Genomic DNA, 25,072 nt, shown 5'->3' on the forward strand with positions numbered 1-25,072 from the left:
CTTGCAATTAGGGTTACTAGAGAGATAGATAAACACTTTATTTGAGCCATTTATGACATACGTAATTTAACAAATTAGTTCATACAATCAAATTATTTACACTTTTTTTTTAATATAAAAAAAAATGATAAAATACGAAAATATGTTTTTGCCATGCGTGTCACAGTGACCCAAATAGGCTCAGTAATAGTTTTACTCAAAAGCAACGCATTGATATATTACTGATTACTAATAGGTTACTGAGAAAAATAAAGATATATTTATTTAACAAAGTATGTTTGAATAAGCACAGAATTTATCATTGATTCCTACACTAGGCTGAACCTGTCATGTAGGAAATAGGATTCGTATTAACATATACATGCATACAGAGATTAACATAGGCTTTTTTATCTAATAATTTATATAATGAAATTATTTTATTAAGATCTCACCACTAATACACATGTATAGTATTACAGCCATCTATAAAAAAACAACTTAGTTACATTTATATTAAGTTTTATTAAAATAATACTGGTCCAGTATAAAAATTGTGCTATAACTGTAGGTATATATATCGTGGTAATTTTTGGATAAACTAATTTTTTTATGCAACTTACAATGGAAAAAAGCTGACGGCCCACCTGATGGAAAGTGGTAACCGTCGGCTATAGACATAAACAGTATCATGGACATAATAGAGTATACTGTTTCGCCCATACGTTGCCATTCCTAAGGACTAAGGTATTGTGCCTCTGTACCCTGTACATTCACTGCCATATCCCACCCTTCAAACCGAAATACAGTCATGTAAATACAAGTGCTTCAAGGTAGAGACACGAATGGGACAGAGATAGCCAAGCAAATGATTTTTGTATAAAGTTTCCTTTTGGTACGTTATTACGATGAGGCAAATGACCTACTTCATCCTCAGCTATCGTCCCTCACTGATATCATTATTTACCATTTATTTATTATACCATTTTCATTCATAAAAGAATCTATAGGTATACATATTAATATATATTGAGCTATATAGTAAATATTTATTTCTAGGTCTGTCAGTACGACCGGATTATTGTCGACGTGGAGAATGATTTGATGACAGAAGGCACCACAGTCCACTGGCATGGGCAGCATCAGAAAGGATCGCCCTATATGGATGGCACACCATACGTGACACAGTGTCCTATATTGCCTGAGAGTACATTCAGGTAGGCATGACCTTATTAATATTTATCTGAACTAGTTGTTATTTCGTAGAATTCATATCACTGGTTACTTGATTAGATAAGGATAGAAAAACACATTCAATTAATTATTGAAATTTATATAAACTTGCAATTTAAATTCATTTCAATTATACAATCTTGTTCTATTTTTATTTGGATATGTTTATAAATATTGAATGAATGAATGAATGAGTATACTTTATTTGCATTATACAATATAAGAAATAAGCAAGGCAATTTACAAACTCAACGATACAATTGTATAAGTACAGTAAGGCGGTCTTATTGCTGAGAGCAATCTTTTCAAGACAACCTTAAGGTAATGGACTAATTGTTGTACAAGTAGGTATGATAGTGCTAAATATAGTAATAAATACCCTAAGTACCTAATATTAAGTCAGATCTAATATTACCTTGTTTGTTCTGTAAGCATATTGGTATACACTATAAGTTATTTTAACTCATTGTAGTAATTATAAGTGCTACCTTTGATTAAGTATAAATTAATTAATAAAATAAATAAAAAAATTATGCAGCAGTTTTAGCGTGATGTTACAACAAACATACAAACAGACAATTTTTTTCTAAAAGTGGAAAAAAAATAAAAAATATCGTTTTGGCTTCTATCGGTTTTATTAAAATCTCTTATTTTTATTTTTTAAATATCTTCTATGTATAGACCTCATGAAGTTACAATTTTAAGTATCTAACGTAATATATTATTAGTTATTGTAGCATAGATTTAGTTAACAATTATTCTTAACTGTAATTTTAAACGTTAAATTTGTATATTGTAAATTAACTGTTAACATTATTTGTAAGGTTTCATGAACTCTGAACTTGTAGTAATTTACAGTGGTTCAACAAATCAATCCCCAATCGTTTCGAATGCCGATAACTTGTTAAACTCCAGATTGAAACTTTAATGACTTATTGAAAACTTCACAAGCAATACCGGTGGTAATAAAACAATGTATTTTATGTTTCTAATTTATTATTTGTTATTTGAATTATAACACTTTAATTATAATTGTAAGCATATATTTTTTAATTATTTTTTTTTGTTATAATTGTTTATTATAATATGTTTTTTTTTATACAACTTAGAATGGCAAACAAGCTGACGGCCCACCTAATGGAAAGTAGTAACCGTCGCCTATAGACATGAGCAGTACCATGGACATAACGGAGTATACTGTTTCGTCCTATGCGTTGCTATTCCTGAGGACTCAGGTGTTATTCCTCTGTACCCAGTAAATTCACGCCATATCCCACCCTTCAAACCGAAACACAGCCATGCAAACACAACTGCTTCACGGTTGAAACACGAATGGGACAGAGGTACCCTAGCAATCGACTTTTGTACAAAGTCTTCCTCTGGTGAATAACAAACTCTATATTGCTTGCAAAATCCTTACTACATAAATAAATATCATAAAAATATATGCTCTCTAAATGGCGCATAACCGCCTCGAACGATGAATGGAGTATTACTATTGAATTGGTGGGAGTGTCACTTCTACCTACTTAGTCTTATGTTAATGTTTTAAACTGGAATGTGAGTTTGTTTGTTACCTCTGAATGTCCCAATTGTCACAATGATAAAGGCGTAGTACCTATTTGGAATGGAGAAGGATGTAGGCTACTTTTTATTCCGGTTAATCAACATATCCGGGTCATGCGGATTATGTCATGAGTAAACACTAATAATTTTTATGACTCATATCGTTGCCTGTCGATGCGTTTTATTCACTTATTTATTTATTTATTTATTTATATTTATTTGCACGCTATATGGTACAGATTAGTTTTTGTAATATAATAGGTAAGTACTTATTTATATTTTTTTAATGGGTGATAATGGAATGGTAACCCCACTCGCGCTTTCGGTATACACCGGCAAGGCACCAGTGAAGGATTATAGGTGAAGATGAAGCAGGTCAGTTAGCCCATCGTGACGAATTCAACAAGAATTGTTCACGATGGTTTCCAGGGGGAACCAACCGGAGGTCGACCTAATGGGGCATATTGCTAGCAATAGGGCTATCAAACTCTTTTGCTAACAATCCCTTTCCCCCCTATTCATATTATTAATATAATAAAATTGTAACTAGTATATGTCTGTATAATGAAGATATCTTTTTGAAACTCACGAACGTAACCTTCGTTCCAATAATACTCTCCAATTATCTTTTCCCTCTCACCGTACTGGTTACGCTTCAAACTCTTTTCTCCTACATTCTTCACGACTCTGGAACGCGCTTCCTGATGCCATTAACAGACTACCGACTAAACCGTCTTTCAAAAAAAGCGTTCACGCTCACTTTTTGTCTTTATCCGAGCAGTAAGTGCTTTATATTATTCCCAAATTCGTGTATAATATAGTATATATCATATATGTGTAAATATATTTATTATTAATATATATTTATTCGTTTATATATGTAATTTTAGTATGTATGTATATCAATAATTAGTAGTACCGCATTCGAGTATTCTGACACTTCCCTATGGTTGACTGGGAGAGAATGCTTTTAGGATTAAGTCCGCCATGTACACATATTTGTACTAATGAATAAATAAATAAATATCTAAGAAATATTAATAATAGGTGTCTTAGTAAGAGCAAAAGGAGAATTTTGTCTCTATCTGTTTATACGTTTGTTCCGGCAACATACAGAAATTATTGCACCAAATTGAATGCAGTTTTTGCAATTGTGTTTAAAGTTGTAACCTAACATATGGTATAGGTCTTATCTTGATACGTCGTTTAGAATTTGTCTGTTTAATTGATATTCCTACTTTTGAATTCCACGCGTAAGTAGAGGGCTAAAAGCTAATTTTAAAATTATAATAGTAAAAATACTAGTTGATATATATAATTTCATCACGACTGAATTTGTTATTTTTAATGGTATGAATCTATATAGTATATTATTTTATGACAACATTATTTCTTTACAGATATCAGTTCAACGCATCCCATGCGGGTACACACTTTTGGCACTCGCACTCAGGTATGCAACGGGCTGACGGCGCGGCTGGGGCTTTCATAGTGAGGAAACCCAAGTCACAAGATCCCCATGGCAATTTGTATGACTATGAGAGGTGAGATGGTAAAACATTGAAGTATTTTTACCTTTATTTATATAATTGTATAATATATAAATCAAAAAATCATAAATTTTTTTTAATCATAATAATGTTTTTATGATACTTAGAATGGCAAACAAGCTAACGGCAACCTGATGGCAAGAAACATAGATATCTAGAAACTAATATTAATAAATACTTATTTATTTTGTTTATGTATGGTATACGTATAACGGAAATTTTATGAAGTTACTATGTTTGTCGTTTCTGACAATTATTTAGTTATTTTGTTTTATTTTGAATTCGAATGTTAATATTTTTTGCTTTGCCATATATTTTTTTTTTAACTAAGAGTTTATCCATACTATAAAAATTCATGAATTGATAATATAAAACGACAAAAAGTCTTGATTCTTTTCAGCCGTACTTGTATGAGAGGCTCAATACTTTTTGTCGTTCTTCAACCCATGTTTATTTGGTTCAAGTAAGGGTTTAAGTAATTTAAAATTGTGCTTTGAAAAAAATATAGACATCAGTTGTGGCAAAATTAGTTATTTTAATTTTAAAATTAAAGAACCTGTTTGATATAATTTATATAGAACCAATCTTTCAATCAAAAAAGAACTTTCCAAATCGGTTTATAACTAACGGAGTTATGAGGTAACCAACAAAAAAATACAATCTAATTGAGAAACTCCATTTTGAATTCGGTTGAAAATAGAAATGTTTTCTTTGACGAATACTATAACTGACAAAAACTGTGATACTTCTAAAGCGAATAATATCTATAAAGGGTCTTAATGAAGATAATATAGGTATTTACTGTGAAGCAGTTGTATTTGCATGGCTGTGTTTCGTTTTGAAGGGTGGGATATGGAAGTGAATTTATAGGGTACAGAGGAATAACAGCTAAGTGCTCAGAAATGGCAACACATGAGGGGTATCATGGGCGAAACAGTGTACTCTGTTATATCCATGGTACTGCTCATGTCTATAGGCGACGGTTACCACTTTCTATTTGGTGGGCTGTCAGATTGTTTGTCTTTCTAAGTTGCATAGAAAAAAATTAAGTTGCATAAAAAAAAGAGATTTTAATATACAAGAAATTCAAACATTTTTCTGTTTATATTGTATATACTTGTATATTTTCGTGCATTTCAATAGAACCTCTTCTTTTTCGGTTTCTATAATGCAATTTTATTATATATTTTTTTAATAATACACTGAATGGTAAACAGGGGGAGAGATATGTAGGGTATTAATGTTTCCCGGAAATTAAATCTTTGTTACATTTTATAATATGAAAATATAAAATGTGATATTGAATTCTTGTTGTTGAATGAGCGATGTGAATAATTTCCAATATTACTCAAAGAGGTGAGCCATAACAGAATATTGAGCTAGAAAAGTGAATAGTTAAGAATTTCGAAAAATTATTTGTAGCATGGCAAAAATGAAATCTGTCAGATCAATCATACATACCCGCTGAACGACAATATATATCGTAGACACATTAGATTGAAAATATTTTAATTTATAATGCAGAAAAGCGTGTTAAGAAGTAGATTCTACTTTTTATTTCTATACCACAGGGGGCAAACGAAAATGCATTTCACTTGATAGTAAGTAACTACCGCCGCCCATAAGTACTCGCAACACCAGAGGCATTGCAGGTGTGCTGCTGGTTTTTTTTAAAAAGGAATATGTTCTTCTCTTGAACATTACGATATTGTATCGTATATTACTTCGCAATAAGCAGTATTTTCGGTTCGCAAAAAAAAAAAGAAAATATACCCGTTAGTCCTATAGACATTTTATCAAAATCGGTTGAATAAAACTACTGTCTACAGTTTTTAGATTAAACGAACTGGTTTTGCCAAAATTGATGTCGGTTTTGTTTTGTAAAATATAAGTTAATTATTTTTTTGCGAAGCAATGTATTGTTTCATCATTTTTTTTAGTGCAAGTATGTTTATAAGGCAGACTTGCTAAAAGTATTCTCTACTATCTGACCTTATTATTATGTATAATTGTTTAACGGTGTATTTATTCAACTAATTGCTGCCTCAATTTTAGATGTACTTTTTTCACTTTTCCGTACGATTGGAAATGTTTAAATGATTTTCTTTCATGAGAACCTTGTATCGGCAATTATAAATACAAAATATAAAGAATTTTTCATATAGGTGCGGCTGTTCTGAAGTGATGCGCTTCCATACATTTTTTGCTATATGATTTTCTATACATGACTTTTATTTATTTACTTATATTTTAGATCAGAACACGTGATGATTGTTACCGACTGGATACACGAGCTGTCAGTGGGCATGTTCACCGATCACCATCACTCGCAAGGTGATAACAAACCACCCACGTTACTTATAAATGGCGTTGGAAGATTTAAAGTTTTTAAAAACACCACCACCACGAAGCCTTTGTATATGAGAGCGGCAACATTTAATGTCGAACAAGTAAGTACAATTGACTTAATTTATATTGTTAAACTAATTAATGTTAACAGAGATTTTAAAGAGTTGTTGTTGAGTTCCTTGCGAGCTCTTCTTAGTAGATAACAACACACTGAACACTGCAATAGATTATTAGCAGTCTATTTGAATAAAGATGATTTAAATTTACAATTAGAACTGACGACCTTGGTGATGTAGTGGCTTAACCTAACGCTTTACGTTCCGATAGTCGTGGGTTCGATTCTCGTATATCACAAACATTATTCACGAGTATCCTTCTTTGTATTGGTGTAATAAAAATAAAGTAAATTTTGTCGATGTTAAAAAGAATTATACAAATCGATTCATATTTTTTACACAATTGTGTAAGGTGACGATGTATTGTAAAATACAAAAAAAGAAATAGTCCATTTGGCAACATCTCATTTCTGAAGCTGGTTAGTAAAGAATATTATTACTGCAGTTTTGCAGTATGTACAAAGATTCCATATCTGTCCCCAGCGCCTGGCAGTTCTGAATAGCAAATTCATCGATGAATTTTTTAAACGTACATACACAAGGTGGAATCGATGTTGCTAGCCGTACATATAACTAAGAATCTAACCATATTATATAGAATATACCATACCATACTCTGTTATGTCCATGGTACTGCTCATGTCTATAGGCGACGGTTACCACTTTCCATCAGGTGGGCCGTCAGCTTGTTTGCCAATAAGGAGGCTTTTTTATTTACAAAAGCCCCCTTGTAGTTGCCATACTTGGCAGGCCGGTTGGCAACCGCAGTTAGTTTTTGGTATTGTTTAAGAGGGACGTTGCTATCCATCCCTCAACCGTTAAGTTCTCTTAGTCACCTCTTACAACACCCACGAAAATGGAAGGGATTATATATATATAATATATATATATATATATTTGTTTTGCCTTTTTTCAACGCGTGTTTCTATGGTGAAAGAGTTGTTTTTTTATAGAAAATTCCTCTAAAAGGATGCTTACGGTTTTGATTTCACCCTGTATGTATTTGTGAATAAGGAAGGACTTGGTATATTTAGTATTCATGGTGTTCAGGTGACCGTAAAGATTTGTGAATATTGCGGGCTGTCTCAGCGGAAAATGGCTTCCGGGTATCCTATCGGGACGTACTTGTGAAAATATATATATTATTACAATACTTATTTCTTTAGATTTTTATTCAAAAAAGCTTTCTGAATAGATAAGTTGAGTTCACATCCTTATCCTTGTTTTCTTTCAAATATTATAAATAAAAAAGTGAGTTTGTTATTTACCTCTTCACGCTTTAACTGCTCAACCAATCGGCATCAAATTTAATACACGTAGTGTAGTTTATGGCAATACCTTAGATTATATAGATCGAATCTCAAAAACAGGTCAACTTTTTGTCAGCTAATTGTCAAATTAACTCGTTTTTTTATCAGTGTTCTATATACTTACGCACACTTGTGTCTTGATCGTATCTATATTTAATTATTTAATAAATAAAATGAGTATTTAAGTTTTAAAAAGATGCAAACATTATAAAATAAAATAAATATACAAGGCATAGGAGGAAACATTCATAACTATTTATGACGCAAAATTGTAAGAAAAAGTTGACCCGCTTTTCTGGAAGCATTTCTATGGAGACACTGTCTATATAATCTAATAGCAATACTTACATTATTTCGAGCGTATATACATGAGGGTATCTACATAAAAAATGCTAGTAGCGGTCAGTATCGCGGGATCTGTGCGCGAGGACAGACGTACTCCGGAGTGTGTGTGTATATGATGGAGCAGGCCATGGGTTACTTTTTATCTGGGTAATCAAAATATCTTAGTCACGCAAAATAAATCGTGAGCAAAAACTAACGTGAACCCTGACTATTGTGGTTTTTTCTTTTAACATTAACTCGTTCTTTACTACGCAAGGAACTTATTTTGTAAAGACAGGTAGATCGACATACTTCTAAATTGACATTCACAGTTGTTAATTTAAAATTCATTAAAGAGAAAGACAAGAATGATCCAAAAAAGATTTTCGACAAGTTTCAGTTCGTTCAGTTTCACTAATAGAACTGAATAATTCATTCAGATTTATTCTACTGACCAATAAACGCTAATATTTTTTTTTATTTAAGAAAAGAAAGAGACATATTCATATAGTTAGCACGTATTTTTAAAACCAGCACTATATATACCTATTCCATATTCCATTTCACTTAATGTAGACTCGATTGCAATAATTTTCTTTCAAATGTTTTTCTATAATTGTACTTGTTAAGCAAAAGCAATTTTATTTCCAGGGCTACAAGTATCGTTTTCGAGTAATAAACGCGGAATTCCTGAATTGTCCCATAGAGTTGTCTGTGGACGGTCATAACATCACTGTGATAGCTTCCGATGGTTACGACCTGGAGCCAATTGTCGGTAAGTAGTTATAAATATTTTGTTTTTGTTATTTTACAAAAGTTACGTTTATAGATTACAGTTACCGTTCAGACGGACTTGCTTGCCACCTTTGTGGTAAAATAGAGTTACCAAATATACCATCGAAAATCGAGATGTTTCGTAGGCACGTTATATTGAAAACATTATTTTAAAAACACATATTTATTTTTAAATATAATATATCTATTCTAATATTAATATTATAAAGAGGAATTTTTTGATTAATTATTTATAAAGGACAAAGTCAAAAACTACTCAATCGATTTTAAAAAAAATTCACTTAGAGAAAGCTATATTATCAGCGAGTATATAGGTGATATATTATTTTCGAAAATTCTATCTACTTGTGCGAAACTGAGTTGGATTACTAGTAACTAAATAAAGGAAGTTTAATGAAATTACTAAAAAGGTTATGATAAAATATTTGAATTTAGAATGTGGAATTTAGTGTTTAAGTGAGAAATTTTGCTTCACAATAGGCAGTTTTTTTACTTAGTCAATCTTCATTAATATAATTAGAAGCTAACAAATAACAATCCTACATTGATTGTAAATAGCATAATAAATCCATTTAACGTTGTGTTTAGGTGATGTAGCCACAAAAAAAAACAGAATAGTTGAGGACTTTCTTCTTTTCAAAGTTGCTTGATAATAGTTGCCTCGTGTATCCATTAATCCTGGCTAACCTTCTGTATAATTATTCTAATTATCATAAATGGAATTATTTAATATTTGAATAAAACTCTGACGAATTGTATTCGACGGCGGAAAAAAGGATTTCTAACAAAAATAACTCAAAGGAAAAACAGATGATAAAACTGGCCGAATTACAAGGTAACGAGATGAGTTGTGAGTCAAAGATTTATACAATGTTTAAAACTTCGCAATGTTTCAAACCCGTTTAGATATTTTCATATTATTACCCATTTATATTCAAATAGGAATATCTTTGGGCGGCTGTCGTAAAATCACGTTTTTCGAACTAGGACAAAAAAATCGATTTGTTTAATTGATTCGACTCGAGAACGCTAAGATAAAGAAAAAAATGATATTATAAAAGATGAAACTAACGAAAATCGATTTTTTTATGTTTATGCTAACATATAAAAAGCATATAGAGAAATAATTAATTAAAGAAATAATTATTTTCTAAAAAAAAGTAACACTACATAGTTGTGTAGTATTAATACACAGGAAAGGTTTTCTGAAAAAAAAAGTAAACTAAGTATATAAGAATTGACACTTTAAATGATATACATCGATGTCAATCTATTCATTTAAAAAAATAAAACTTAGTTGAATCTCACTTTCCCAAAATCAAAGATCAAAGTGTTAAAAAGAGTAATTGAATCGAGGTCGAAAACTCTAGAAAACAGATACTTTTGAGTTTTTGTATGTACTTATAATAATTTAATACATAAGATATATTTTATTCTAATTTATACGAGCAAAGCAATAAGACATGGTTAGTTTTATATTATACATTTTGTTGTATTTATATTACATTTAAAATACTTTTATATATGTATTAAATAAAAACGTAATTATACCAGAGGGAGACTTTGTACAAAAGTCGATTGCTTGAGTACCTCTGTCCCATTCGTGTTTCTACCGTGAAGCAATTGTGTTTGCATGGCTGTGTTTCGGTTTGAAGGGTGGGATATGGCGTGAATTTACTGGGTACAGATGTATAACATCTGAGTCCTCAGGAATGGCAACGCATGGGGCGAAACAGTATACTCTGTTATGTCCATGGTACTGCTTATGTCTATAGGCGACGGTTACCACTTTTCATCAGGTGGGCCGTCAGCTTGTTTGCCATTCTAAGTTGTATAAAAAAAAGTGGTCTACATATGTAGTATATCTCAATAAAATCTGTTTTTATTGCTGGAGGGATGGGCAGCAGCGTCCCTCTTAAAATAACCTAAGACTATCGACGGTTGCCAATCTACTCATCAAGCATGGACCCTACTGGCAAAACTTTCTTTTATAGGGAAGGCTTATGTTCAGCAGTGGATAGTTAATAGCTTTTATATACAACAACAATAAAATAAAAAAAAAAAACAGATATAGTAAAATTTTATATTTAGCATTACATGGATGATATTTTCTTACTAACTACAAGACCTAGGACTATAGATTTTAGTTAGATAATAGCTCTCACTACCCCCCATAACCCGTTGGTCCACTACTTACGGGACACCCTGTATATACGAGTATGAGTACAGGATTTTGCATTTAATATAGCACTTAATGATAACATTACGTTTGATGGTCGAAAATATTGTGCATTACAACGATGACTTTATAGTTTTATACATTGAGTTTATGTCTTTCCATATCGCTGTCTACGTAACAATGTTGCCATTTTCTAGTATTAAAATGTTTAATATACATTTCGGAATGAAAAAATGCACCTTGCTTTATGAAAATATCAGGATATAGTGTTTTGATGGTGCAATATAACTTATATATTATTTTTTCTTTATATTGGGCAACAAGTTAGTATATAAACTGATTTTTAAATATGAAACATAGCTTTTGAACAATAAAAACATAATACTTTATATTTTATCATATTTAGACCTACATTGTGTTTCCTTGCGAGTTTTTTTGATGAGTAATTTTTGCATTAATTCTATATTTATTCCTGTACATTTCTTATATTTATTACATATTATAGTTAGAATTTTCGAAAATAGTATAAAGTCTGTATTTATCATTGAAAATGTAGCTTTTTATTAGTGAAATAATTTTTAAAATCGGTGATTTGTGAGTTTATTCATTACAAACAAGCAAACTTTTCTTCTTTATAATATTATTATAGACTACACGTGTGGAGATGGTGCCTTCTGGTGTCAAGTTTTTAAGCCACCCTCGTTACTTACCGGAATATGACTTAAGCTTCTTATTTTAATTTATTGTTGTATTCCGAGATTTTACCCGCGTGAATTATAAAGTATTCCATGTGCTTACTTAGGATGTAGCCTACTCGTGCACCGAATTTTACTTAAATTCATTTAGTAGTTTATGCGTGAAAGAATAACAAACATCTATCTGTCCATACAAACTTTCGCATTTATAATATTAATAGAATAATAATGTTAATTTATATTGATAAATAAATAAATGAAACCAATATACTCTGTATTCGTCATACACTATATATATATATATATATATATATATATATATATATATATATATATATTTTAAATGTTTAATTTAAAAGTTCCCATTTAAAGTGGAATAATACTATAACTGAGGAAATAAATAAACAACCATATAAATTAGGTTATTCACACATTATGCGATTAATGCAATGTCTGTCAGCATATATATTTTTTAGACAATTAATTACAATCATCACTATCAATATAACCGTGCAGATACACTCTTAAATTAGGTTATTTACACATTATGCGACTAATGTAGTGTCTGTCAGCATATATAGTTTTTAGACAACGAATTACAATCATCATTAACAATATAACCGTGCAGATGCACTTTTGAATTAGGTTATTCACACATTATGCGACTAATGTACTGTCTGTTGGTATATTTAATTTTTAGGCATCGAATTATATTATTGTAATTTGTTCAACATAACCGTACAGATGCACTTTTAAATCAGGTTATTCACACATTATGCGACTAATGTACTGTATGTCGGCATTTTTAGTTTTTAGGCAACAAATTATGATAATCAATTTAACCGATTCTAAGTTAGGTTTTGTATGTTGATATGTAACTTATAAATATTTGTATTCAGAAATGAATATATATTACAAGAAATACGTATAAGCTATGGAAATATTTCGACCAATGTTTGACAAAGTAAACGTGTAAAATCCCTTAGGGAAAATTGTAGCTATACAGGGATACGGGTGATGAATATTAATTGTTTGCTTTATTAATTACAATAATATTTTGGTCACGACTTTATCCCCGAATGGCTAGTGAGAGCTATGAATTACATACATATTTAATTTAAGCTGAACATTTATATATATTGCCGGTATAGTCCCGGCATAGAATAGGCAACCTCTTTCTTTCCCGTGGATGTCGTAAGAGGTGAGGGATCGGCAACAGCGTCCCTCTTGAAATATCTCTAAAGTCCAACTGCTGTTGCCAATCCGTCTGCCAATTGTGGCAACTATTGGTAGAACCCCCTTATGGGGAAGGCCTATGTTCAGCAGTGGACAGTTGATATCAAGATAGTATGTTGAACTATTACTTCGTAATATATATTATTGCTTCATGTACAAATAGCTTTCTATAGTCTGGATAATGAAATGTATATTGTCGGATTCCATGAAAGTGGTAAAAATAGTGCAAAACTAACTAGCGGAATAGAAAAAGTCAGTAATACTAGTATAATTGAAATTCTAGTACTGTTGTTATAAAATGCAAACTGGATTCACTCGAAATGCACCCCTCGACGACAACTTGAATAAAATATTGTTACAATTAAAAGGAACTGCCATGTTGATAGTCTTTTTAAACGATTCAGATTATATTATATTGACTTTTACCCGCGACTTGGTCCGTGTTACTAAGATGAGTTTAGTGACTGGAATATAAAATAGCCGAATTTCTTCAACATTCCAAATAATGTATAGTAAATTACATAACGACTGGTTAAGTTGTTAAAGCGTTAAGAAGTAACAAACAAACAAACAAACATACTTTTATAATACATTTATAATACGAGATTAGTAATGATTTTATACCTATACCTACTCGATAGGAAATATTAAGATTGGATTAAATTGTTTGGAATAGATAAAGAGAATAAAGGGTTTTATTATGTACGTATAGTAGTTAATCTTAAAATCATTAAACTACGTTTCTAATGTAAGTAGTATATTCATTTATTTTAACATTTATTATATAAGTAGGTAGGTATTATATGTATTTATAGTGTATGTATTTATGTAATATTTTAATATTTTATTTAACTATATATTATAATATTATTTAACTGTATATTAATGTATTAATAATTGTAGCACTTCAGCTGCCCGCTAACGAAATGCTCTCTTACTGTACTGGGTTGACTGGAAGAGATCTCTGTCAGATATAAGTCCACCCTTGCTAATAACATTTATAAATACATTATTTTATATGTAACTTACAAGTGCAATAAAGAATATATAAGTAAAATAAGTTGGAGTCTTATATCTTACTAGCGGCCCATCCTGGCTTTGGATGCTTTTTTGTAAATTAAATACAGCTTATATTACTCTATGATAGTAAAGCTTTCTATAGGTGAAAAAACTTTTAAAGTCGGTAAAGTAATTTTTCAGTTTATTCACTATGAATGCATAAATGAAATCTTCTCTTTTTATTATATTAGTTAAGATAAAAATTATATGTAGTTTCTAGTATTTAACCTAAGTTGAATCTCAACGTTTAATATTTAAAGATTGAAATAAAGAAATTTTTGTATAAATTATCTGTCCACAGAAATAATGTTTGATCATGGCTTGGTAAGTGAAACTGAAAATGACTGAATTCGCTTTTTGATTTATTTATTTATTTATTTTGTGATACATAGGTAACAATGGATGGTAAAACAATATAAATCCTCTATGATCAACCCCATCTATCGAGGTATACATTTATTATATTATATTTATTGTTTGTAAACACACTGACAAGTATTCTGATTAAATAATATGGAAAATGCATTAAATAAAATAAATGAAATATAATAGTAGAGGTACGCTTGCTTTATTAAGCATCGAACGAAACAGAGAATTATAAATAATCCTAGTTATATTTTTTACTAAACCATAGACTATAAGAATATAATCGTAGAGGCACGCTTGCTTGATTAAGCATCGAACGGAAGAGAGAATCATAGATAATCCTAAATACATTTTTACTAGATCATAGACTAAGAAACTAAGATCCTGCCTATGAGCAATAAATTGTAATTAATTGAACTGAGAGTTAGACATGTTGAAGCATATAATATTGCGTAAACATTATCCGTTTTCATATATTATTTTTTGAATAAACTCGATATATAATAATAGATCGCGGATTACGCGGATTCGTAGGATACGACGAAATATATTATATGTATATAAATATGTGTATATAGTCGAAATAAAAACATACGTGTAGTCCATTTGTGCAGCAAATTTTAATCAAATACGTTCGAACTCAATCATGCATGGTTGAGTGTCTAACAAACATTCTAATAAAGTAGCTTTTACCCGCGATTTCATTTGCGTGATCAGGGTATGTTGATTGACCGGGAAAGTAATAATGTTTTACATCCTCAATAATGCATTATATATATATATATATATATATATATATATATATATATATATATATATATATATATATATATATATATATATGAAAAATAATACTGGATAATGGACCACTCCTTCCTTGGGGATCGTAAGACGCGAATAAGGGCATTTAATGGTCGAAAGATGGGCAGCAGTGTCTCTAATTAAACGTCACCAAAGTTTAACTACAGTTGTTAAACCGCGTGTCAAGCGTGTACACTACTAGCAAAATACCCCAAGAGGAAGGCTTATGTTCAACAGTGCACAGTTTATGACTGATAAGATAATGGTGATCCTAAATAATACGTGTATACCAAATTTGATAACGATTGACCAGGCAGTAAAGCGCCATTAAACAACAAAAAACGAGCTCACTTTCATGTTTATAAAATTTTTAAACATTTTGAAAGTAATATTAGTAACACACAATAATATACTAAAAAGCAAATATATATAAAATAATATAATTTAATGTATTTCTAATTCATATTAAGAATAAGCTCGCTGCTGATGTTTTCCATAGAGGCTATAAATACATTATGGGGTTTTTGAAATTCTGGTTTCATCAGGGCCGACAACGCACACGTGACATTTAAGTTCATCTAGGCGTCCATAAGCTACAATCACTGTTTATGATCAGTCGGGACGTACGCTTGATTTCCATTTTTGCGGTATAAAAAAAGAATATACGAAGCTATTCTTCTTCTTTTTTTCTTCTAATTATTTTGTATCTATTTTCTAATATCAAATGATAAATTAAAATTCTTAACACAAAAATGACACAGCTGTACGTCTGTCCGTAAAACTGGAACGTATTCTCGCTATTACATGAAATCTCCGGCGGTAGTTGAAAATTTCTTTCAAAACTTTTCAGACATCCAACATCTTGGCTTGACTGACAACTGCTCGCAAATACAGAATCTGAAGCACAAAAGATTGTAATAAAAGATTTGTGTAAAAACACTATAATCCGGTAGCAGACAGAATTGGAATAAAATATACTATGTAGCTACTGGTATGAAGTTTAATGACTCATCATAACAATGTTGAAGATCTAGGATTTTTTGCAAGCTTTTATTTAACTCGCAATGTACGTTAGTTAGTTTGTTTATAGTAATTATAATATTTTGATGATGCAACGTAACTTATATATTATTTTTCTTTACATTGGACAACAAATTAGCATATAGACAGGATTTTATATATAAAATATGAACCTCAAACATAATACTTCAAATTTTATCATATTTAGATCTATCTCTTGTTTCCTTGCAAATTTTTTTTACGAGTACTTTTTGCATTAACTCAATGTTTATTTGTGTACACCCTCTATATTTATTACTTATTAAAGTTAGAATTTTCAAAAATAGTGAACAGCCTATATTAATTGCTGATAATACAGCTTTTTATCGGTAAAACGATTTTTAAAATCGGTTGAGTAGATTTTTTACAAGCTTTTACTTAACGTTCAATATATATTAGTTTGTTTATTTAAGTTAGACCTCTGAAGAATAGAAAACGATAAAGTTTGTCATATCATATTAAATTTAATAATAAAAAATGGCTTCAAAATGGACTACATCTTACAAAAGCTTGTCTTTTAAAGTGTTATTAAACCAAATTGTTTATAACTATTGTAAATCTTTATTTATTATCTAATATTATAAATGTAAAAGTTTAGTATTTTTGGATGTACGCATATAATTTAATTACGTCAAAATGCTTTTACGATTTGAACGAAATTTACTACACAGATAGACTACATCATTTTAGATTAACATAAGATACTTTTATTCTAATTCACGTAAGTAAAGCTATACCACACACATATATAAACAGAGTTGAATTAAAAAAATGTGTTGCTAAGCGCAAAACTCAAGAACAATATTTTTTTTAATTTTCTTTGAAATTCCAATAACTTTTTTTTTAAAAGAAAATATGGAAAAACATTAAAAAAAATTATAATAACCCCTTTTTTATTTTTATTATACAAACTCTTTCTAGCTGAGTGGGTCAATTAATTATCATAAAATTTTATTATATGTGTACTCTATGGGCTGGAGATGGACATAGGCTTCTTTTTATTCCGGCCTGCGAACATTATACCGGTCACGCAGACGAAGTCCTGGGTAAAAGCTAGTGAAAAATAAAACTGAGATTTCAAATTCTATTACAATCTTCATACAACTCTTGATAGGGTTATAACACTATTCTCTACATACATGTACTCGTATTGGAATTCAATAAAGCTAAATGCGTCCGTACCTATATACATTTCGAAAAATTCAATCAACATGATTGCACTATAATATTAGAAGAAAACTATTGAGAATATGTGAAAAAGATATTATATATATATATCTATTACAGTATATATGTATTACAGTATTATAACCCTGTAAACTCACGCCATATCCCACCCTTCAAACCGAAACACAGCCATGCAAACACAACTGCTTCACGGTAGAAACACGAATGGGACAGAGGTACCCAAGCAATCGACTTTTGTACAAAGTCTCCCTCTGGCTGTACTCAAATTTTGGTCTCAGTAATCAGGATATATTGACTGAAAGAGTTTAAAAAAAATACCTATAATCCTTCTCTAAATATTATGACGTGAAAGCCGTTAAATACGTTATTTAGGCGTTAAGATAATGTATACAAGATAAATATAAAAATGTACAATTATAAATATTATGTACATATTATATAGCATAGAAATCGGCGCCTTCTAGTGCAAATATATATATCCACTCGTTTATATATTATACATATATAAGTAGATATATATGTTTATATATTCTTTATTTATTATATTCATTTTATATATTAATATCATTAATGGAAAAGATTTTATTTTTTACATATGCCAATTTTTTTATAATGGTTACACACAAGAATAACTAAAATGATTTTAAATATTATTTCTCCTAAATTATCAGCGAGTAATTTAGGCTACATATTATTGAAAAAAATAATAATTAGATAACTCCACGAAAACTACAATAGTGTAACTTAAGGTATCAAAAATTTGCTTACTTACTAAAAATACTAATACCATGCGAAGCCGGGCCGGAGAGCCAGTTTAATATAATTGCATTTATCACGTATCACAAAAGAGATAAACAAATTCTATGTACGAACATGGGAAAAGGTGTTTAAATCGAAAAAGACGTTAGGTGGACCGGTTTACTTTGCAAATATTTGAAGGATAAGCAACGTGAAGTAAATAATTGAATGTTTGCTGCATTCCTTCTTTCACAAGCGGATCCTTTTGGGTCCAGGCAGCTGTCAGTTAACCCGTTAAGTAATTTTCAACAGATTTCAATAAGTAGAAGATGTTATAAACAAATAACCGAATTGAGAATTCAAATGTTTATTTGTAACATTTTATTGTACAGTGAAGACTTAAATTGCAGTTGTATTTGTTTGTTTGTTATTTCATAACGCCATGAGTTGTAAACTAATTAGGAAAATTATTAATTTTGTGTAAAAGGTAAAATTTTTGTGAAATTTTATCAAAATCGGTTTAGCAGTTTAGTTTTTAAGTCAAAATAACCTGTGTTGCCACAATTGAAATCGGGTTTTTTGTGGAACAATCTTATTTCGTTTTTAAATTTACGATTGATTGATTGTTTAATTTACAATATATATATATATATATATATATATATATATATATATATTGAATTCGAAACTAGTGAGGCACCCCCGAATTTAAAATGTGAGTAAAGTGAAAGACATAAATTAATTATTTAAAAGTATTATTCAAAAGAATATATGAGTGTGTTACTCAAAAGTAAAAATAATGCTACTGATTTTTTTTTATACAACTTAGAATGGCAAACAAGCTGACGGCCCACTTGATGAAAAGTGGTAACCGTTGCCTATAGACATGAGCAGTACCATGGACATAACAAAGTATACTGTTTCGCCTATAATACCCCTCACGCGTTGCCATTCCTGAGCACTCTGGTGTTATTCCTCTGTACCCAGTAAATTCACGCCATATCCCACCCTTCAAACCGAAACACAGCCATGCAAACACAACTGCTTTATGATTGAAACATATTCATTAATATATTCATATTATTTCTAATATGAAATTTAAAGCCACCCATTGCTAGCAATATACTTTGTCAGGTTTAGACACTGCTCCTCTTGGAAACAAATTCCTAGTAATTAATTTATCATGATAGGCCAACCGATTGTATTTCTACCTCATCTGTCACTAGTATACTGCCAGTAGGTACTAAGGACAGAGTTACAACTCCATTTCATACCATTAAAAATAAAATATATCGCAGCAATTAATACAAGAACACCCTTATATAAAAAAAATATAAGAGACTAAAGCGTTTAGTTGGGCAGCTTTACCCGTGCTCATCCCAAATTTACATATTCAAATTCGCAGGAAGGATCAAAGAGCTACTGAATCCGTTAGCCAGACGTTTGTTGAATGTTAGCTGAAATTTTAGCTGGGGTATATCGTTGCAAACTAGATAAAAATTTTGAACAGCAAATTTGAATTTGGAAATGTCTATCGGAGCTATGGACGGTTTACAAAACATGGCTTAACTACAAACTATTACAAAAGTCTTTTTGGATACCATTGTCCCACTCGTGTTTCAGCTATCAAACAGCTATATTTGTATGTGTTCTAAATTCAAAATATGTTTTAAATCCTACTAATATATAATAAATATAATAATATAATAAAATTGTAACTAAACGATATCTGTATATGAGAGATATTTAAGAGAAATAGATATGAGGAGTCTCAATAAGGGTAATGGAAGTCAAAGTAAGTTTTTAGAAATTTTGTCTATCTGTTTGTCTGTATGTTGCAAAAAGAAATGCACCAAATTGAATGCTTTTTTCACAGTAATATTTCTGAAGGTCTAACTTAAAATTATGTTATTTATTTTGATACGCCATCTGAAATGTTTTCTTCCTATTTCTGAAACACAACCGTACGAAATAGCGGGCAAAAAGCTAGTCTATTATTAGTGAAATATTTCGTCATTCATTGGTATCTTTTAATTATTTTAAAATAAGAAGTCGTATTTTTTTACAGAGCTCCATCTAATTAATATTTTTTTTTCACCAGTCCAGAAAGTGATTTGAACAAATAATAATAAATTATCATTTAGAATTAATAATATAATCGTGTAATATATGAATACAAAAATATAAACAAATTTGGAACTTCCTCTATTAGAAAGTCGCTTAAAATTTGAATACATTCGAAAAATTCGCAACGTAATTTTAACTTGTTCCAGCAACCGCTCACGAGAGTGAGGTGCAATATATAGCAATATCTATACATTGTAGTTATAATATCTATATACAGGCTCAATAACGAATATATTAAATATCGCTTATCCAATTTATAATATCGATATGAATATAATTATCCGACAATAAGCATGTCTATAGGCGACGGTTATCATTTTCCATCAGGTGGCCCGGCAACTTGTTTGCCACTCTAAGTTGCTTTAAAAATTGGGTAATGTCAATACCGCCCTGACCTATATTGGGTTTTATAAACCATAAGTTGCGTATCAAATATTGTCTCACCAGTCGCATATCTGTATTCATTTTATACCGATATCTGATTGGATTGGGCGATATTTATAAATACATATATAGGTGTGGTCGATGTTGAAACGGGTAATGATCTTTTTCCGGTCTATATTTAGTGGAACCTAATATATAGATATTGGGGGGGAAAGGGATTGTTAGTAATTGAGTTAAATAGCCCTATTACTAGCAATATAGCTCTCAGGTCGACCTCCACGTGGTTCCCCCTGGAAACCATCGTGACTAATTCTAGTTTAATTCGTCAGGATGGGCTAACTGACCTACTTTCATCTTCATCTGTCATCCCTCATTGGTGCCCCGCCAATGTATACCAATAGCGCAGACGGGGTTACCATACTATTATCATCCATAAAAAAAATATAGATATCGGAGTGATGCCGATATCAGCCATACCAATGAGAATGTGTTCTAAATTCATTACAATATTGCAAACTTCATTTTAAACTGATTATGTGACTAAGTACTCTATATTCTGTTCAGACCGCAGCCAGTTTTTAGTTTGTCGGTATTTTACATTGGAACTGTTCGCTTCGTACGACCAACTTCACCAATTCTATTCGGGAAATTCAAATCGTTTAGTGGGAAAACTAGTAGTTTTCAATTGAATGGCATTTACAAACATTTTCTAACGGTACTTTAAAAAAGAAACAACTTCAGTACTATCTACATACTTGTATTTAGACAGTTACACGAATCGTATTCGAGTCAAATTGTTCGTTTGAATTCAAATATTGATTTTTTTGTTATATACTGCGGGTCTACTATGAAATGAAATTCCGAAATTTCGAACTTAATTTAGTGTTTTTGTTTATACCAAAATTGGACTAATAAATGGAGTTTGACATTTCGTTCGTCATACATCCTATCCTAAAAGTCAAAAGAAATAATATTTTAACACTATTTTAATATTTCCAAACGGCATGTCTTATGTAATTTTAACATCAAATTTCTGTATCGTTTGGCTCCGAAATTTCGGAAAACATTTCATAGTGCGCCTTCTGGTTTTTATCTGCGGCTTCGTCCACGTGATCAGGATGTGTGGATAAAAAGTAGCCTACATCCTTTTTCATCCCATATTAATACGTGTATACCAAATGATATAGTGATTGATTAAGCCGTTAAGGTAACAAACAAACTCATTTTCATATTAGTATGGATATACTAGTTATTACTCACGACTTCGTCCATGTGACTAGGATACGTGCATATCGTCATAGTCGTAGAATACTGACGGATCTATATTAGTAATATTTGTCAGATCCGTCAGTATTCTACGACTATGACGATATAGTTGTGTAGTACGTAACTATTGAGTAATTTAGTTAGTAATTTTGAAATATTCAGATTTCTTATGTAATAAGTATATACTCCTATTAAAAAAAAAAAAAACACTAGGCATATTATTATAATATGCCTAGTGTTTTTTTAATGGATGGCAATGAAATGGTAACGCCGCCTGTGCTATCGGTATACGTTGGCGGAGCACCAGTGAGGGACGATAGGTGAATATAAAAAGGCAGGTCAGTTAGCCAACCGTGGTGCAATCTGGAATTATCTCATCTGGAATTCGACACGATGGTTTCCAGGAGGATCATGTGGAGGTAGACCTGATAGGGTGTATTACTAGCAATGAGACTGGTAGTCCGTATTACTAACAACCCCGTCCCCTCCAATAAGTAGTGTTTTTTTAATGGGTGATAATGGAATGGTAACCCCACTCGCGCTATCGGTATACACCGGTGGCGCACCAGTGAAGGATGATAGGTGAGGATGAAGCAGGTTATTTAGCCCATCGTGACGAATTCAACAAGAATTGTTCACGATGGTTTCCAGGGGGAACCACGTGGAGGTCGAACTAATAGGGCATATTGCTAGGGGCTGTGAAACTCCATTGCTAACAATCCCTTTCCCTCCAATAAGTAGTGTAGTGCATGAAATATGCGCAGACATGTAAGCTTCTTTATACACAGATAGCTATATATTTGGTAAGATATAGTTGTCGCAAGGCGAGAGAGGTACAAGCCAAAACTACAAGAAGTCATACTAAGTACTTGTATAATGAGCATATTAAGTAATTAGTAGTAGCGCTTTAATAAACTTAACAAAATATTGTGCATACGATTTTCACATCTATTACATAGAACATAAGAATCAGAAGACGTTAATGTTACTTAGTTCATACATACAGGGCCGCTTAAGTTGGTGAATTATTAGAGTTTGTGGTGACACATCGAATGGGTTTCTTAGGAATACTTACGGCGGGTCGTATAATAAGATGGATGGGTGCGCAATTTCTGTCCTATTAATTTATTCAGAAGTATTACTATTAGCAATTAAAAAAAGTAATTTATTTATGTGTACTTTTTTATTAACGATAATATAATATATATATGGAGAGTTTTGTCAGTAGTTGCCACGCTTGGCAGGTGGGTTGGCAATTGCAGTTAAGCTTTTGATGATGTTTTAAGAGGCCATTAATTTATAAACATAGATGGCGTCTGTGTCGTGCTTAATAAGCTTTATAGTGAAGAAGAGTTGACGGTCAGTGAATTTGTCCCGGTCACGCAGACGAAGTCGCGAATAAAAACTTAGGTTACTAACTAAACAATTAAGATAACTAACTACAACAAAGGTTATCTGGAAGAGATTGCTGAGCAATAATACCGCCTTTTGTACTACATTATTTCATGTTTCTACCGTGAAGCAGTTGTGTTTGCATGGCTATGTTTCGGTTTGAAGGGTGGGATATGGCGTGAATTTACAGGGTACAGAGGAATAACACCTGAGTCCTCAGGAATGGCAACGCATGGGGGTGTCATGGGCGAAACAGTATACTCTGTTATGTCCATGGTACTGCTCATATCTATAGGCGACGGTTACCACATTACATCAGGTGAGCCGTCAGCATGTTTGCCATTCTAAGTTGCATAAAAAAAAATATACTTATCGAAAATTCTTCAACAAATTCTGTAATGTTGGTGTAATAAAATGTTAAATAAATATATAAGTAGGAACAAATATGAACCACACTGATAGTTCATTTTATTCCTACTGGACCATCAGCATGTCTCTATATTTCATTAGTAGTTCGCTGAATACTAGATACTTATATAATTGTTCTAACTTTAATACATAAAGTACCCCTTACAATATGATTTCTAAGTCATATACTTTTAAGAGGACGTTAACGTCAATACAACTTTAATGCCACTTTATTGCTACGATCGTAAATGTTGAAATCACAGAAAGGATTGTACAAGAGCTGAGTTTCCAACGAGCGACAGTCTAAAGTGATATTACAGGATTAAACTTAATATTCCATTACATTAGGACATAAAAATATAACCTACGCCTGACCTACATCTGTAAGCTGCGAATAAAACGTAATATGTTCAAGAAATACTTTAATTCTAAGATCACGCGCGAAAATAGAGAATGTTAATAGAAATGCTTATTTTCATTAAGTCTATTTTTAAACGCCTTTATACAGTTTACTTAGGTTCTTTGCATTTTATTTCTTAAGTCACTTCTAAAAATCTTATTCTCTTTGTAAGTGCTTATATTAGCCTGCTGTATTATTAAAGTCTCTATGTTCTAATTTTGAAAATTATATTATTTTAAAGATAGGGTTTACTGTCATGTTCGTTCTATATTAATTTTGTCGCCAGTGAAATCTGCTGTTTTTATTTTCAACCAACTACAAAAATAAGGACGTTCTCAAGTTATTTTTTTGTCTGATAGAATATGCTTACAGATTAGTCCTATAGAAATTTATTCAAAATCGGATCTGTAGTTTTTAAATTAAAACAACTGATTTTGTCACAACTGAAGTAATTATTTTTTTGTATTTAAATATTACGGAACAAAATCTTAATTTATAACTAGGTATATCGTTTTATATCATTTTTATTTTGTTCGTTGGTATTTTTTATAT

The 25,072-nt window shown here is 31.0% G+C and overlaps 1 protein-coding gene across 5 annotated transcripts in view; it reads left to right on the forward strand.

Annotated features, from left to right (window-relative positions):
* LOC113511506 (uncharacterized) overlaps positions 1-25,072 on the forward strand; it is a 114,331-nt gene that overhangs the window by 76,529 nt on the left and 12,730 nt on the right. For all 5 annotated transcript variants that reach the window (XM_052902018.1, XM_052902014.1, XM_052902015.1 and 2 more), the window contains exons 4-7: positions 1,039-1,196; positions 4,179-4,322; positions 6,583-6,778; positions 9,079-9,202. In XM_052902018.1, the coding sequence (XP_052757978.1) occupies positions 1,039-1,196; positions 4,179-4,322; positions 6,583-6,778; positions 9,079-9,202 (622 nt within the window). The remainder of the gene's footprint in view (positions 1-1,038; positions 1,197-4,178; positions 4,323-6,582; positions 6,779-9,078; positions 9,203-25,072) is intronic.

Source organism: Galleria mellonella, unplaced genomic scaffold (genome assembly GCF_026898425.1).
Source record: "Galleria mellonella isolate WM207_F2 unplaced genomic scaffold, CSIRO_AGI_GalMel_v1 utg87, whole genome shotgun sequence".
NCBI classification, from domain to species: Eukaryota; Metazoa; Arthropoda; class Insecta; order Lepidoptera; family Pyralidae; genus Galleria; species Galleria mellonella.